Here is a 17,576-nt window from a genome sequence, read left to right as displayed (position 1 = left end):
GTCAGACTGGATCTGGAAAGTTTTCGTCAGCAGTACCCCTGCGCGTCGGTAGGCGTCGTCGTGCGGCTTCGCGTACGTTGCTGGCGTCGTATTCGCCGGGGTGACGTCATCGGAGTTACATAGACACGCCCACACGCACTGACATGAGTTCTTTATTTTTCCGCGCCAGCAAGCGCAGATAGAGAGAGAGAGCGGTACTCCTAGTTAATATTTTAACTTTATTTCTGAGACTTGTTTCTCTTGCTTGTCAAGTACTCGACTTCTTGTGCAGTAGAGCTGCCCGGGTTTAAGTCCTGTAGCGACTGCCATCGGAACATGTCGGTGGCAGACCCGCATGACTTGTCTCTTCTGCTTGGGGCACGCCCATGACCCCGAGATGGGCCCCAATTGTCGGGCCATGGCGCCGAAAGCTTTGCGGTTGCGTTCCCAAAAGTTGTTGGAGGCCCGGCAGTCGGTTCCGCGATGCTCGAGGTCCTGCTCCCGTGGGAGGTCGAGCGACAGGTCGCGGGGCCAACACCACTGGTCGTCGGAATCTGGGACAGGTAAGTCAAAGCGCCATAAGAAGTCAAAGAAGCGACGCCGCTCTTCGTCTTTCCCTCACCAGTTGTGGGACGCGGTGGAGGGGGCGGGTGGTCACTCCCCCGCGGCTCCGGTGGAGCCTCCGTTGTTGTCTGCGGCCTACCCGCCTTTCCTGGGGCCGTACGTGACTCCTGACGAAATACAGGTATTCCTGTCAGCTATGGGCCGTTTATTTGCCCCATTGGGCCCCTCTGGCGCGCCTTCGGGCCCCGTGAAACCGTTGGGTGGTTCTGCCCCCGTGCCGCCACCTTTGGCCCCGGCTACACGAGCACGATACCCTGCAGCGCCGTTGGCTCCGGCCTCTGCGCCGCCTCTGGTGCCGGGCCCAACGCTGCCTCCGTCGCCGGGTCAGACGCCGTTGCCTACAGGGCCGGACTATGTTGAGCCTGGATTGGTCTATTATCCTCCGATTCCAGGTGGGGAGTTTATTCCCTTTCCCCGGGCCCCTCATCCTTACCAGCCTCTTAAACAGCCGGTGGACGAAGGGGAGTACTGGGAGGGGTCTGAGGACCCTCTCGCAGCTCAATGTGAGGATGAACCGGAGTAGGAGCGTGATATGGAAGGCCCAGGCGATCTGGATTTTTCTCCGCACCCTGGCACACTGTCCCCTTCTTCCGTAGCTACAGAGGAGGTTGGGACTTTTTCTGTGGTGTTGCGTAGGGCGGCTGAGGCTCTTAACCTCGAGTTTCCTTCCGTGCCTATCAGGACCTGACTGAGGTGCTGCAGCCTGCGACCTCCATTCTGCTAAGCACTTGGACCAAGCCTAACACAGGGGATCCTGTGGATAGGAGTGTGGCACGACGCCATCGCCCGGCCCCACGCGACCCCAGTTTTCTCAAGCAACACCCAATGCCTGAGAGTCTGGTTGTCCAGACCTCTGCCTCTCCGAGCGCATTCCCTTCTGCACCTCCGGACAAAGAATCTAAAAAACTTGAGTAGTTTGGGAAAAAGATTTTCACCTCTGCCAGTTCCGGGTTGCGAGCGGTGAATACTGCATGCCTGTTGGGCCGCTCTTCCCACTCTGTGTGGGACACTGTAGCACAGGTGCTGCCTCAGTGTCCAGTGGAAGCTCGAGCGGTGCTCTCCCAAGCCATTACGGAGGGGAAAGATGCTGCAAAATTCACTATCCGTTGTGGCCTTGACACAGCCGACTCCCTCGGCAGAGCAATTTCCACAACAGTGGCGCTACGCCATTACGCTATTGGCTCAGGACAACTGGCTTCTCAGAGGATGTCCAGAACACTTTGTTGGACATGCCCTTTGAATGCATGTGCCTCTTCGGTGACAAAGCGGCTAGCACTTTGGAAAGCTTTAAAGACTCCCGGGCTACACCCAAGGCCTTGGGTCTTGCCACCACGCATGCTCACTCGGGGTTTGCCTTTTGCTCCTTTCGAGGTCAGGGTCGCGGCGCCCAAACGCGTTCCTTTCAGAGCCGCCGGCCTGCGCAGCCACAGTCTCCGTGCAGCTGCGGTTGGGGGGCACGTCTAAGTGGGACACGGGGCCGGCGGACAGGTCAGTCCACCACCGCCCCTGCCACCACTGCCTCAAAACCTTTCTAGACTGGTGTTTCAGGCCCACCGAACGCCAGTAGACGGCAGGATTCGCCAATTCCTCTCCTACTGGCGCGCCATCACTTCCGACAGGTGGGTTCTGCAGATAGTCCGAAGGGGCTACTCCCTTCCTTTCGAGACTACCCGTCCAGCCATGCCTCCTCAGTATCACTGCATGTCGGGGGATCACTTGGCGCTTCTCCAGCAGGAAGTTGCGGGCCTCTTGGCCAAGAGGGCCATCGAGCACGTTCCGATGCCAGAAGTAGGTCGTGGTTGTTACTCCCACTACTTCCTGGTTCCAAAGAAGGACAAGGGCCTACGCCCTATCTTAGACCTCAGGAGCGTCAACGCCTTCCTCCGGAAGGAGAAGTTCTAGATGGTCACGCTTGCTCAGGTCTCGTCTGCCCTAGACCCGCAAGACTGGATGGTAGCGTTGGACTTGCAGGATGCTTATTTTCATATCCCCATCCGCCCGGCCCACCGCCGTTACCTGCGTTTCACAGGCCACAAGCACTTTCAGTTCACCGTGCTCCCTTTCGGCCTTTCCAGCGCCCTTCGGGTGTTCACGAAAGTGATGGCGGTGGTCGCAGCTAATCTGTGCAGATCAGGAGTCTCAGTCTTCCCCAATCTTGACGACTGGCTGTTGAAGACTGGCTCGCCCCAGGCAGTCGTCTCCAACCTCCAGACTACGGCCGACCTCCTACATTCGCTGGGGTTCTCCATCAACGTGCTGAAGTCGCATCTGATTCCCTCTCAGAAGCTCCTCTTCATCGGAGCGGTTCTGGACACGGCGCAATTTTGGGTTTATCCTCCCAAACAGCGAGTCCGGGACATTCGGGCTAGGATTCCGATCTTTCAGCCCTGGTCCTGGGTATCGGTCAGGAAGACCCTGAGACTGCTGGACCTCATGGCCTCCTGCATCCTGCTGATCAACCATGCCAGATGGCATATGCGGGGTCTGCAGTGGGACCTGAAGTTCCAATGGACGCAGCATCGGGGGAACCTATCCGACTACGTCCAGATCCCGGAGGGCACTGCACAAGACTTGCAGTGGTGGCTCACGGATCAGCATTGGGTCAGCGCAGATCCCTCGCCCTTACCCAACCGGACCACACAGTGGTGACGGATGCGTCCCTCCTGGGATGGGGTGGCCACATGAGAGAGGCGGAGATCAGAGGCCCTGGTCTCCGGTGGAGTCCAAGCTCCATATCAATCTTTTGAAGCTCAGGGCGATCCTACTTGCACTGAAAGCATTCCTTCCCTCTGTCAAGGGGAGGGTAGTGCAGGTGTTCACACACAACACCACCGCCATGTGGTATTGCAACAAACAAAGCGTGGTGGGGTCGTAGACCCTATGTCAGGAGGCTCTGCGCCTCTGGACATGGCTGGAACGTCAAGGCATTTCCTTGACGGTTCAACACATGGCAGGTTCTTTGAATGCCAGGACGGACGAACTCAGCCGCCAGTGCCTGATGGATCACGAATGGCGTCTTCACTCGGAAGTGGCACAAGGTCTCTTTCAACAGTGGGGAGAACCTTGGTTAGATCTATTCGCCACCGAAGAAAACGTGCAATGTCAGCAGTTCTGCGCGTTAGAGTTTCCAAGGCGGCACTTGCTCGGAGATGCTTTTCGTCGTGAGTGGAGTTCCGGTCTGTTGTATGCCTTTCCGCCTATACCACTTCTACCCAGAGTGCTAAAGAAGGACAGACGCGACCGGGCCCAAGTCATTCTTGTGACACCGTCTGGGCTCGAAGAGTTTGGTATCCCGAACTACTCAGTATGAGTGTGGATCCCCCGTTCCGCCTGCCTCCTCGGGAGGATCTTCTGTCGCAGCAACAGTGGACAGTCCTCCACGCGATCCTGTCGAGCCTCCACCTCCTTGCGTGGAGATTGAGCGGCGATAGTTGATTCCATTTGACTTGCCTCCTGAAGTCTGTAATGTGATTCTGGCAGCCGGGCGTCCCTCAACTAAAACTGTATACGCCTGTCGGTGGAACAAGTTAGTGGCATGGTGCACAGCAAAAGCTGTAGACACCCCCCCCCCCTTTCTGCCCCACTTTCTGAGGTCCTATTGTTCCTTCTCTCTTTGGCCCAGCAGGGCTCTTCTCTGGCCACTATCAAGGGCTACCTTTCTGCTCTTTCAGCCTTTCTCACGCTGCCTGATCAGCCCTCTCTTTTCAAATCCCCTGTTGTCAATAGATTTCTCATAGGTATTACTCACCTTTTCCCTCCTATTCCTTTTGTGATGCCTCAGTGGGACGTGAACCTGGTTCTCACATACTTAATGTGCACTCCCTTTGAGCCTCTACATAACTGTCCTTTGCGGTTATTAACTTTGAAAACTGTCTTCCTGGTGGCCATCGCCTCCGCTAGGCATGTGAGTGAGCTCCAGGCTCTTTCATGTGAACCTCCTTTCCTGGCGATTCATCCGGACAAGGTTATGCTTTGACCACGTCCCTCCTTTCTTCTGAAAGTAGTCACTGCCTTTCATCTCGGGCAAACTGTCACTCTGCCCACTTTCTTTCCGCCTACGCACCCTTCAAGAGAGGAAGAGAGGCTCCACCGTCTGGACCCAAAACGTGCGCTTTCATTCGATCTCATCCGCATACAACAGTTCTGGGTGGATGACCAGCTCTTTGTTGGCTACGTGGGCGTCAAGAAAGGCTGAGCTGTGCACAAGCAGACTATCTTTCGATGGGTTGTCTTGTGCATTAAAGCCTGTTACTCTCTGTCTACAAAGGAAGGTAGGGCTGCGCGCCCATTCTACCAGGGCGACAGCAGCTACTACAGCATTGGGACGCGGTGTCCCCCTGCAAGATGTATGTCAGGCAGCCCTGGGGCCTCGCTGCATTCTTTCCCTAAGCACTATTGCCTTGACAGTCCAGTCCGGAGAGACGGCTTCTTTGGCCGGTCGGTTCTCTTTGACTATCTGGTGTGATTTCACTTCGCAGACCCACCACCGGGGTTGGTATTGCTTGGGTATGTATTCTAAGGTAAGGACTCTATCATTAACGTGGCTCTTTCAGATGCACAAGTTACTTACTTGTGTAACGCTATATCTGTAAGAGACATTAGTTAGTGATAGATTCCTTACTGTCTACCCATCCTCCCCGTTCTGCGAACTGTTCTCTAGGGTTAAGGTCATCCCTTTCAGGGCCCTAGTTCTATTGCACCAGTAGTCGGTCTCTGGCATGACTCTGCGTTCCTGACCCAGAAAGTCGTGTACAGAACTTAAGTCAGCGCTCGTGGTGCGTCTAAGTAGCTCCGATGACGTCATCTCGGCGAATACGCCGCCAGCGACGTACGCGGAGCCGCACGACTCCGCCTACCGACGCGCAGGGGTACTGCTGACGAAAACTTTACGGATTCAGTCTGACGCTTGGGGATATTCTAAGGTAAGGAATCTATCACTAACTAATGTCTCTTACAGATATATCGTTACACAAGTAAGTAACTTGTGCTTTAGAGCTACTGGAGCAGAAATTATTAGCAAGGACTTTTGAATTGCTCCTGAGCATGAGTCAGGAAAATTAAGTGATTGAACTTGAATTACAGTGGGACTAACTGGTCTCTATGGGTGGAAAACTGCAGAATGGCAGAGATATACCCCAATCCATTCCACCATGCATTTCAGTACAGAGGGCTATTTGGGACCTTCTCTACTCTTTTGCCTTACTTTAGAATATGAAACCAGAAGGGCTTTGGGACCCTTGGGGTGGTGCACCATGGCTGAAGACTGCGGCAAGAAAGCTGGCAGAGACCAAACGCTTAAAAGCAAAGGCCACCGGTCAGCCACATAGGCATTAGAAAGTCAATGTCATGGCTCAGGTGCAAAGCTTATATGGCCATCAGGTTGCACAATGCATAAGAAGGGCTTGTTGATTACCACTTGCGGTGTTTTCTGGTTTTTTTGCAGCCACTGCATGATTGGGTTTGTAGATGATACTGATCTAGACAATCTCCCATCTATGGCAAGGTAGAAGTACAGTATGTCAGCCAGTGGTGTCCAAAGAGGCTCAGAAAACTGTCCAGTGCTTCTGTCCTCTTCACTGTCTACAAGAATCTTCTGTGGAATTTAACAACAGGTTGGGGGTAGTAGAGTGGAAGAATGCATTATTAGTAGTAGCAGCAGTATTAAGGCTGACCTTGATGGTGACTATTATTTCTAGTTTTTAGACTCTCTTATTCCCACGTAACCTCCTGCTGAGCCCTTTGTCCTATGTCCAGTCCACCACACTGATAGGCTTCTTTTATTCATGGAAATGGGGAAGTGGCTCACTTATGCAAGAAAATGATGTTTGTTTTCTACAACACAGACACATAAGTGTGTATTGCCCTTCAAACCTTTCTTAAAATAGCTTTTCCAAGCAGTTTCAGATCCACCACTATGTGACCGACTAAACAAAGGTTACTGGTAAAAGAAAGCCTATAGGTTAGATTAAAAAGTTGATACTAAAAGATATTGTTAGCCTTTTAAAATGTATCATGTGGTTGGCTTCATAGCACTAGGAAAGGGTCACTCTGTTTATGAACATCAGACAAGTTTTTAGGACTACAAAAACTCCAAACTGGAAGGAAAGGTCTCTATAACTGGAGTGTACTTTGTTTCCTTAGAAAGATGTAATTGATCCTGTCCTAGATTTATGCTCTCTCAATAAATGTGCATAAATAGTGACATTTTGCATTGTATCTACACAATAGATTATTATTGTGCAATAGAAAAGAAATGTGGGTGCATATATCTACACATTTGGTCATCTTATCTATGGCAGAATGTGGTCTTGTTCCGAAACACTTATGTTGAAAAACTATACCTGATTTCTGATTCAGACATCTCAACTTGACCAAATTGTGTGATGGCCTTAGCTTTCTGATTTTACACATTTTTGAGTGCTTACAAATGGACTTCCTGTTTCATAGCACAGTGTATGGAAGATAACTAGACCAGTATCTCACATTTCTCATATATGTACGCCATTGCTGATTTCAGTTATTGCTGTATGGAATCAAATCCAAAGTAGAATAACACAATACATCTTGTTCTGTGGGTCGTTTATAGAGGATCAAGAAAGGGTGTGTACTCTTATTTGAGAAGAAAATTTGATAATTAGAAGACGCTTGCAACAGAATTAAAAACCTCCTAATCAGGATGGCTTCCTGTATATACCTGGTCTCTTTTGCTCTTATGCCAGTCTTTGGAACATTAATGCAGCTAATAAACATTGTCACAGGGTGATTAGGGTACACTTTGGGGTTATTGTAAAAGAAGTAGAACTCACAGTACTGACGTAACTCCTTCAAGAAGAAATGAGAAATAAAATTAAGACGCATGAGTGGATTAGACCATAGCTTAAGACTTAACACTCACAAGGTGGGAAGAATGTTAAAATGCATGCTCCTGAGCATTACATCACATACCATACTTCTGAGCAGAGGTATAAGCTCTACCGTAGTTTTATCCAGTGTTGATGTAGTTGGACAACATGACAATGATTGACTACACCATCGCACACTTAGCCTGTATGAGGGAGCACACGTTTTGTGTGCTGAGCTATTTGAGTACAAGTCCTTTGCAGTTTACTTGGCTCTCCTTTGAAAAAGGGAGCTGCTCATGCTAAATAGCTCCTATAGAGCACCTTCCATAAGACATTCCAAAGATTTAAATTCATCATGCTTGAGGAAAGTCTTCTCTGTTATCCCAGACATGTTGTACACTCCTTTGCCTTGCTTTCCTTGTATTTCTGAAGCAGTTTGAATTTTCACTCCTTGTACTTATTGTTTTTTTTCTGTTTTCTATAGTGGGCATCAATTTGTTTTACTTTTGCATCATCATCTACCTGTATGGTGACCTGGCCATCTATGCAGCTGCTGTACCAATGTCGCTGATGCAGGTCACCTGGTAAGTTAACCCCAAGTCTGTTTATGGAAAGTGGGGACTCAATAACGTCTCAAGATTATTGAACTTTGCTTGTTCAAAACGCTGCCCTTTGGCTGACTAACTACCTCAAAAAACATAATAGTATTTTATCCACTGATAGAAAATGTAATTGGTTGTCAGTCGCATGAAGAATTTTCTTTAAACTTTGGTTTGGTTCAGAAATGTGTATATCAGTACTCTCGCAGCCACGTGTGGCAAATCTAATGCTTCTCACCACTTAGCTTAGCAGAGAATATGTTATGTATTTGTTGGGCCCAAGGCACATCCACATTTTGGGTGCCCCTGTCGAGAAGTTTAACTCAGTAATATTCAGATATGATACAGACAAAAATAACAAACTGGAATGTCAGCCAACATATATATAAGAAATACTATGGGCCTGATTACAAGTGGCCATTAAATTGCATCCATGCATAACAATACCTGGTATTTAGCAGGTGCACTAAAGTTCACATCCTCCGTTAAATTTTCGCAGGTACTACCTGCTGGAATTTAACAATAGAAAAAGGCACGATATTTACCAGGATATGTAGATTTTGGTGCAGTAGGGAATACAATCTGCATGCTATTCTTCAAGAAGTCGGAATAGGTGATAATTATCCTACCTGATAAATTCTGAACACCTCGGTTTCAGATTTAATTAGGTTTGATAATTGTCACATCTGATTTGGGTCACTTGTAATCAGGTTCTCTATGTCAAATTGTATTGTTTAATTTAGGTAATTTAAGTGTTTCAGCTCTTCTAGAGCATTTTGTTTAGCTATACCTTTTGTAACCATTCAGAATACTACATGTCTTTTTCAGTACAGTTGCATACTTAGTTGTAAAGCATGCCTCACAGAGCTTAACTGCCATAGAGGCAGCTTCATTACAAACTATTCACAGTTACATTGATCCGTCTTGCAGTGCAAGACAAAGTTTTTAATAAGGACATTCAATATGTCGATCTCCATGTTGCAGTTGATGTCCTGCTCCATGTGTTAGACCATCCACAAAGTTCCAAAATAACCCAATGTCAATTCTAAAATATTATTTTCGTTATTGTCATAAGTTAGTTCATCCTAATTCATCAAAACATTTTTCAATCCCTTTTTCAACATTATGTGACTTTCCTATTTTTTACCAATGCCAACACATTTTTTGCAAGATCACCTCGCATCATCAGGATATGACCTTCTGGTGATCAAAAAGCTTGTTATAACACAATCCTAAATAACTGAATACAAAATTCACAAATTCTGTATAATACGACAGAGACATATTGAACTATTGAAATGTAAAGTCACCAACTTAAGCAGTTCTCTTGAGTCATATACATTTTCCACTCCCATAATATCATGTGGGGTCTATTTGTCCCGTAAATCACTCTGTAGATCCAGATGTAGAACATATGTACTTTTTTTATAAATGCATTTTAATAAAGTTTAAATTAAAAAACTAAGACATTCTTAGTGATGTAAGAATCCATACAAGCAAATGATATCAACATAGAAATACCCCTCCTCACAGACACAATGGCCGTAGATGCTGTGTTTCCTCAGAAGTGACACCGTGCCAAATTCCTGAAAAAATGTTTAGTGTTTTCAAATATTCTTGACATCAGTTTCTAGTTTTAAAGGCTTCAAAAGCATTTAAGTGGAATAGTCTTAGTGCTCGCATTCTAGGTGGGCAAGTCAATTCTTTTAGTTCATCCTCCATATATACAAACACTGGTTTCCAAATTTTGTTAAGGTTGTCTCTGTTTTTGTCTGTGTCCTATTAATTATTCCAAGGCCATAGTTTCCCAAATTGCCAGCACCATGTGAGGTACCAGCCTCTTATCACCTTTGTCAGATTCCCTATTTTGCACCGACAGGTTGCACTTATGTCTCTCCATACCTGTTGGAAATTGGGTTACTGGTTGAAGGAGGGTGAAACCCTACTCAAGCAGCAACTACACTTCTTGTCAGGGTGAAACACAAGCAAACCCCAAATTAACCTGTGCTTAACCCTCTGGCAGCTTGGCACACAGTCAGTCAGGCTAAATTTAGAGGCAGTGTGTGAAGTATTGATGCAGTACTTCAAACTGTTAAAAAGTGAGAATACAACACATGAAAAATCTCACACCAATTTAGAGAAATAGAGTAAATGTAATAAATGATCTGAGACCGAAACAACAAAAATCAAATCAGTAGAACCGGAGATAGGCAATTTCACAGATTTCAGTTATGTATAGCCCCTATAAGCACATAGCGACCCTTGTGCTTATCTGGTCATCAGCAACTGAGTAAAAGTCAACAATTCAGGCCAATCGCAATGGAGCACGGGCCGCATACATGGACCAGGTTAGACCCGCTGAGAGTTAAATCCAGCGCGAAGTGTTCTCTATACAGTGGAGGGGGGCGTGAGGAGCAGGAAGAGCATCGCAGATGGCAGTCAATGTAGCGTGAAGAGCAGGTCGGGTGTCGCAGACAGTTGTTTCTGTAGCATGAAGATCAAGTTTGGCATCGCGGACAGTCATTGCTGGATATTCATGTTGGTGGTCACCGCCGGCTGTTGATGCTGTAGCGCAAATGCAGGTCTCACTTTGTCGGTGTCCCTGGTTGTCGCTGTGGTGTCAAGAGTCGGGCTCACTGGTGCATAGCGTTATCGGGCAGCGCAGGCGGCAAGATCTTAGTGTGAACAGGCCAGTATGTGGTTCTGAAGAGCCTAAGACTTCAGGATTTCTCTTTTTCTTGGGGCGAGAGCTCAACAACTGATGCCACACTTCGGGTCCAGGAACTGAGGGGCATCTCTTGGGGATCAGGAACCCACTCTAGCAGACGCCAACAGGGCTTACGCAGGTCCAGGCAGTATGTGAGCTGGGCAGAAACGGGGAGGCCTCTGGCGCTTGTTATGTCCCTGTAGCTCAGAACAGGAGGTCAGTCAGCTGACACTTGGAGTTATTTTGTCCTGGGACGAATTGTGCATGTCCAGTCTTCTTTATCAGAAAGCAGAGCATCAGGCAGCAGGCTAGCAAAGTAGCAGAGAAGCTGGGTAGCAGTCCTTCTGGAAGCAGAGCGGCACAGCAGTCAGACCTTTGTAGCATTCACGGGTCCAAAGGTGTTCTGAAGATTTGGGTCTGAGGGACCAATATTTATAATTGGTGCCTACTGTGATGTAGGAGACTCTTATGGAGGTTTCCCTCCTCAGAGGTGTTTAGAATTTCCTGCTTTCCTGCCCTGGCACCAGCTTGTCTGGGGCACAAAAGACTAGTGACAAACCCTTTGTGAGTGTGTTCAGGAAGAGGCTTTGGATGTGCAGGGCCGGTTTTTGGCATGGGTGAGCTGGGCTCATGGCCATGGCGCCAGTCTCTGGAGGGGCGCACCGAAGTGTGTGGAATAAGGTTATTCAAACTGCAGTGCTCCTCTCATCTGACTCCAGCCTTGTCTGTGCCGCTGCATGCCCGCTTTTCTGGCAGATTTTATTATCATGCCATATTAGATTTTTTTTTTTTTTTTTTTATTGATTTTTTAAAAAAAAATTCATAGTATTTTAATAATTTTATAGACAAGTACATTAGCGTTTCCGTTGCGAGGTACCAGACAAACGTGGTTGGTATTGCAGTAGTTACAGGTATTTGGTATACGTGTTTAGCTGCACCCCTTTACATTGACTTGCTGGGAGATTACGGACAGGATGATAGAAAGAGAGAGGATAGAAAAGAAAGGGTGGAGATAGGTTACAAGAAGTGTTCTGTAGCGATGAGCCTAGTCTGGGTTTGTAGCCTTGTGTGAAAAGCCGACACCCCCAAGTGGCCTCACGGGGGTTCATAGGAGTCCAGATACGCGTCAAGCGACTTCCACATCCCCCTAGTAGCTGGTCTCCAGGGTGAGTTTTGCAGTGCTATCTGCGCCTCTGAGGTACGTCACCCAGTTGACCCAGCCTTTGTATGATGTCTTAGCTGTATCCTTCCAGTTGGACAGGACCAGTTTCACTGCCGTGGTCAGCAGGAGGTCTAGCAGATCCCTGTCATGCTGTGAAGCAAGTCCTGTGGTCATATATGTGGTGGTGAGGGAAGAGAATTCTGGTTTTAGTGTGCATCCCAGCGCCTTTTTTATGAAATCCGATTTTTTTCCCCAGAACATTTTGGGCAGTAGAAGATGAGACGTGCTAGATCCCCCTTTTCGTTGCCGCAGTTCCAGCATAGGTCATTTTCTCTGAGGCCTAGCGAGGCTAACCGAGCCGGGGTCCAGTAAGTCTTGTGGAGTAGCCAAAATTTTGTTTGGAATAGTACTGGGGAGATTTTATTACATGAGGGGGAGGAGCAAAGCCAGCTCTTGCTCATTTAGTGAGATATTGCCTTGATTTACCCAGTAGTTAGTTGGCTTATCGTTGAGTTTGGTGGCGTTTGGGCGTGGAAGTTTGTAGAGGTACGATACTTAATGACCTATTCTGTTGATTTTCGCCATATACTGCATAATTGACGGGTTGTGTTTTGATAGTTTGGCTTTTGTTAGGGCTGTTCTGACTCTTAGGAAATTGTAGAACTTGATGTCTGTTAGCTTATGTCTATCTTTTAGTGTGGTGAACGTGATGGGATGGCCCTCCTCCTCTAGTTGGGCTGGCTAGGAGATTCCTTTCTGCTTCCATGTGTCAAGAGACAGGCATTTCCCTTTGTATTTGATCTTGCTGTTGGCCCAAAGAGACTCCCATTTCGAGTTCCTTCAACTGTTCTCCATTTTCTTGTCTATTTTGAGTAGGGCAATTTTTGTGTTTTTGAAGATTGGGCTGGAAGCGTGTGTGTGTTTGTTAGCTGTTGGCTCTACCAGTGAGTTGAGGTTGTTTAGTATGGCCCGCTCGACTAGTAGCCATACCGGCGTGTACCCTTGAGGGGGTGACATCCAGCAGGCCCCTTGTTTTGCTAGGAAAGCGGTTTGGAAGGTTCTATAGTCTGCTAGGTTTAGCCCTCCCAGTTTTTTATTTAGCCTTAGTTTTTTAATACTTATACGTGCTTTTTTTCCCTACCATAGGAATTTACTAATCAGGTTATCCACTTTGCGGTGGAAGTCATCCGTAAGAAGGAGTGGTAGCATGCTCAGCAGGTAATTGATCATTGGTGTGATCATCATCTTGATTGTTTCTATTCTGCCCCACCAGGTTGTACATTTGGGGGACCGGGACTCCAAGAGTTTCTTTGTTTTTTCTATCAGCTTCTCATTTTATTCTAGTGTGGTCCTGAGGTCATTACCAAAGTGGATCCCTAGATATTTGATGAATCCTGTTTGCCAGGCCAGGCCCGACCCCCCCCTAGGGTGTCCCTAGTGGTGTGTATGTTGAGGGGTTTGCATTCTGATTTGTCCCTGTTGAGTTTATATCCTGAGTGTCCTGAGTATATCTCTATGGTTTCTATCAGGGCCTCAAAAGAGGTCTTAGGTTGCTCTGTCAAAATAAGAATGTCGTCCGCGTAGGCGGCTAGTTTTATTTCCATGTCGTTGATATTGATCCCCTTTACTTCCGCGTTAGTCTTGAAGTCCCTAATTAGGGGTTCCAAGGACAGCAGGAAGAGTAAAGGGGACAGAGGGAAGCCCTGTCTAGTTCCGTGTTGTAATGTGAGTGGTTCAGAGAGTGATCCATTAATGACCATGCGTGCTCTTGGGTCCCCGTACAGTGCCAACACCTTCCGTATGAACCCTTCCCCTAGGTTGAATGAGTGCATGCATTGCTCCAGAAAGGCCCATGAAACTGTCGAAGGCCTTCTTGGCATCTAGGGTGATAGCCACAGCTGGCTCTGCCAGTTTAGCGGTGTGTTCTAGAATGTGGCATAGGAGTTTGGTATTGTCATTGGACATACGGGTCTTTAGGAAGCCTACTTGTGAGTTGCTTATTAGACTGGGTAGGACAGGGTTTAGTCTTGTAGCCAGGATTTTTGCGTATATTTTGCAGTTCACATTAATTAAGGATATGGGCCTGTAATTCTTGGGTAGCAGTTCATCCTTGCCTTCCTTTGGGATTACGATTATGTTGGCCTCGGACATGGATTGTGATATTAGGCCATTCTCCGCACAGTGGTTGAACACATTTTTCATGGTGGGTTTCAGGTGATCAAGAAAGGACTTGTAAAAGTGGCTGTGTACCCATCTGGGCCAGGGGCTTTGTTGTCCTTCATAGATTTGACTGCCATTTCAATCTCTGCCGTACTGATTTCTTGCCCTAGTCTCTGTGCTTTTACATTCGATAGTTTGGGTAGGTCGAGTCTGCGAAGGTATTTTGTGCACGCCTCCAGGTCTAAGGACTGTTCGTTTTTATAGAGTTCCTAGTGAAACTCTTGGAAGGTTTGTAGGATGTCTTTGTGCCTTGTGTGGGTATTGTTGTGTGAGTCAGTAATGGATGAGATGGTAAATTGGTTGCGCTTGTGCTTTAGGTAGGAGGCTAGGAGTTTCCCCGCTCTGTTAGCCTGGCAAAGGTTAATGGCCTTGTATTTGTTGATCCACAGTCCGGCCCTCTCACTCAGGATTTTGTTATATTCATACTTTTTTCTGGTTGGGTCCGTTAGGGTAGTAGTATCGTGCGTGGCTCTGGTGTGGGTAGTTTTTTTGATATCCTGCTCGAGCTGGGTCAGTTGTAGGTTTGTGTTTTTGTTAATTTTTGACTTAATTTCGATTATTGTGCCTCTGACTGTCGCCTTGAGTGCGTCACATAAGGTAGTGGGGTTGGTCTCCTGTGTATCATTGTGTCTAAGGTATTCTTTTATTGCCTCCTCAATCTTTTTTTTGTTTTCTGGGTCAGCCAAGACGTCACTGTTAAAACGTCCCCTTCGGGGGATGTCGTCGTTGTGGCACCCACTCAGCTTTAGGCTGATGCGTGAGTGGTCTGACACTAGCCTAGGCGCTATGTCAGTATGCTCTATTAGGTGTGTTTGTGGACCTGTGATTAATATGTAATCTATCCTGCTGTACGAGTTGTGCGGGTTGGAGTAGAAGGTGTAGTCTCTAGTGTCCGGGTGCTGAAGTCGCCATGGGTCTTTGAGGTTGAATTTGGCACAGATGTTATTTAGAGTGGAGTGTGCGCTTGTGGGTTGGGAGTGACAGAGTGATTGTCTGTCAAGTATATGGTCCAGAGGGATGTTAAAGTCCCCCGCCATCACTGGAAGGTCGTCCTGTGGGAGGCTATCAAGTTTGTACGATACCCCGAACGCGGGGTCGTCTCTGTGTTAGGGCCGTAAATGTTGGCAACATGAATGAGCTCCTCCCGTCTTCTCAAGTGTGTTATCAAGAGTCTTCCTACATCGTCGTGATGATGCGATTCTATTGTTAGGCTGGTGTTTTTAAATATCAGTGTAATTACCCCACGCTTCTTCCCTTCTGCCGGTGAGCACGCCACTTGTGATATCCAGTTGGCTTTCACTAGTTTGACATCGTCCAGGGATAATTTGGTTTCTTGTATCAGGACCACGTCCCCCTTACTCTTAGCAAGGTAGTCTAGTATCTTCTTCCTCTTGACAGGGTGGTTGAGCCCCTTGACCATTGAGGGAAACTATCTTTAGATCAGACGCCAGGTTAAGCTTGTTGGTGGGTGCCATTATCTATGATGGGGAAAGTCTGGTAATCCTAATCTGCGCCCCCAGCTCTAGTTTGTTGTGTCTCCCCCTCCCGCTAGTCCCAGTTTTCGGATGTAGGGCTGGTGTCTGTCTCGTGCATGCCCCATTGTTAGGTCTACCGCTACTCAGTCTTATTCGGGTCAAAATGTAAGGAAGTGTGAGAGTAAGGAAGTGAAAATAGGGAAGATGACAGTGAAAAGAGAAAAGAAAGAAGAACAAGAAAACAGTGCCCCCCCTTGCCACCCTCCCCCCCCCCCCCCCTTACAAAAAAACATTGAATGCTGAACGTGCGACGACAGGATCGCCGTTCCGTCTCCCTGGGAGTTGTTAGTTACTGTTCTGTCACAGATCTGGGTTTAATCCATAATTTCTTTGCTCACCTCGTCGCCCCAGTTTGGTCCAGCTATATGCAAATCAGTTGTGACTCTGCTCCTCATGGGAACGGTCCAGCCCAATCTGCCAGACCAGGTCCTCCCTGGACAGGAAAACTAGCATCCTGGGACCGGTTTCAGGGTATCACCCCTCATCAGCCAGGCTAGCATGAATCCAGTAGTGCAGTGAGCACGGTACCCACGTCTTTGCATATCTTTGCCACATAGGGTGACAAAAGCAAAAAGAAAAAATGATGAACGGATTGCTGAAGAATTTAAAACATTCATCCCCAGTCACAACGATCTGAGTTAAATCCATTGTGTTTTTTGCTCACCATGTCACCCAAGTAAGGACCCAGCCTTATGAAAATCAGTCTTGACCCTGCTCCCCACGGGAACAGCCCAGCCCCAACTGCCAGGCCAGGTCCTCCCTGGACCGGAAAACAAGCATCCTGGGACCGGTTTCAGGGTCACCCCTCATCAGCCAGGCTAGCTTGAAAAAAAAAAACCCAATGGATTAAACCCAGATCTTTGTGACTGAGGGTGCGTGTTAGCATTATTCAGCATTCTGTCCTTCATTTATTATATTTGCTTTTTTCATTTTTTTCGCTAGCATCAGCAAGGGTGGAAAACTTCTCTTCGCCTAGGGTTCTATCTTAGCAAGGTCCGCCTCTAGTTATGTGCAAGTGATAGCTCCCCCCCTCCCTCATCAAGTCAGAAATGGCCCATCCTGCCAACACTATTCCCCCTTTGTTTCACTGTCTGGGACCGAAACACAAAGGCCAGCTTCCAGCTGTACCTGTCATGTGAGCCAGGAAAAAGGCTGCTGGCACCAAGTGGTTAGGACAAGAAAATGCTAATTTTCCAGAAGCAGCATCTTTTTCAGAATTGTGACTTAAAATCTATCTTGACCATTAAAAAATGTTTTAAATTACGGTTCTTTACACCCTCAAACTCAACATTCCGACCTCCTCCCAAATAAAAGTTATCACTTATTACACGTAATAAGGTAGCCCAATGTTATCCAATGTGAGAGGTAGGTCTTGCAGTAGTGAAAAACGAATTTAAGAGTTTTTCACTGCCAGGACATGTAAAACTGAAAAGTACATGTCAAACTTTTTTAATACACTGCACCCGGCTGTATGGGCTGTTTAGGCTTACCTTAGGTGTGACTTATATGTATTGAAAAGGATGGTTTAGGCCTGGCAAAAGGTTTATTTTGCCAAGTCAAAATGGCAGCTTAAAAATGGCAGCTTAAAACTGAGACATGTTTAAAATGGCTACGTAAGTGGGTGACACAGTCAGTGCTGCAGGCCCACTAATAGGATTTCATTTACAGGGCCTGGGTACTTGTAGTATGTGCCAACTGAGTAAAAGCCAATTTCACCATGTTTTAGGGAGCGAGCACATTTACGTTTGCACTGGTTAGCAATGGTAAAGCCAAGCTAAGGCCAACAAAAACTGCATCAGCAGTTTGGGGGGAAACCACCCTAAGGCTTACCTGTCTAACAAAAACAATTCCCAGCGTTTAAGAAGTACATCACGTTATAGTGCTTTGGCCCATGAGTGCATGTATTTC

General features: G+C 47.3%; 1 protein-coding gene across 3 annotated transcripts in view; it reads left to right on the top strand.

Moving 5' to 3' along the window:
* The window catches only part of SLC38A12 (solute carrier family 38 member 12), a 593,784-nt gene that overhangs the window by 159,326 nt on the left and 416,882 nt on the right, over positions 1-17,576 (top strand). For all 3 annotated transcript variants that reach the window (XM_085617088.1, XM_085617086.1, XM_085617087.1), the window contains exon 7: positions 7,930-8,029. In XM_085617088.1, coding sequence (XP_085473214.1) covers positions 7,930-8,029 — 100 coding nt within the window. The remainder of the gene's footprint in view (positions 1-7,929; positions 8,030-17,576) is intronic.

The sequence above is a fragment of the Triturus cristatus genome, chromosome 7 (genome assembly GCF_964204655.1).
Source record: "Triturus cristatus chromosome 7, aTriCri1.1, whole genome shotgun sequence".
Lineage (NCBI taxonomy): Eukaryota > Metazoa > Chordata > Amphibia > Caudata > Salamandridae > Triturus > Triturus cristatus.
The sequence above is the reverse complement of the archived record's forward strand: the minus strand, read 5'-3'. Positions and strand labels throughout refer to the sequence as shown.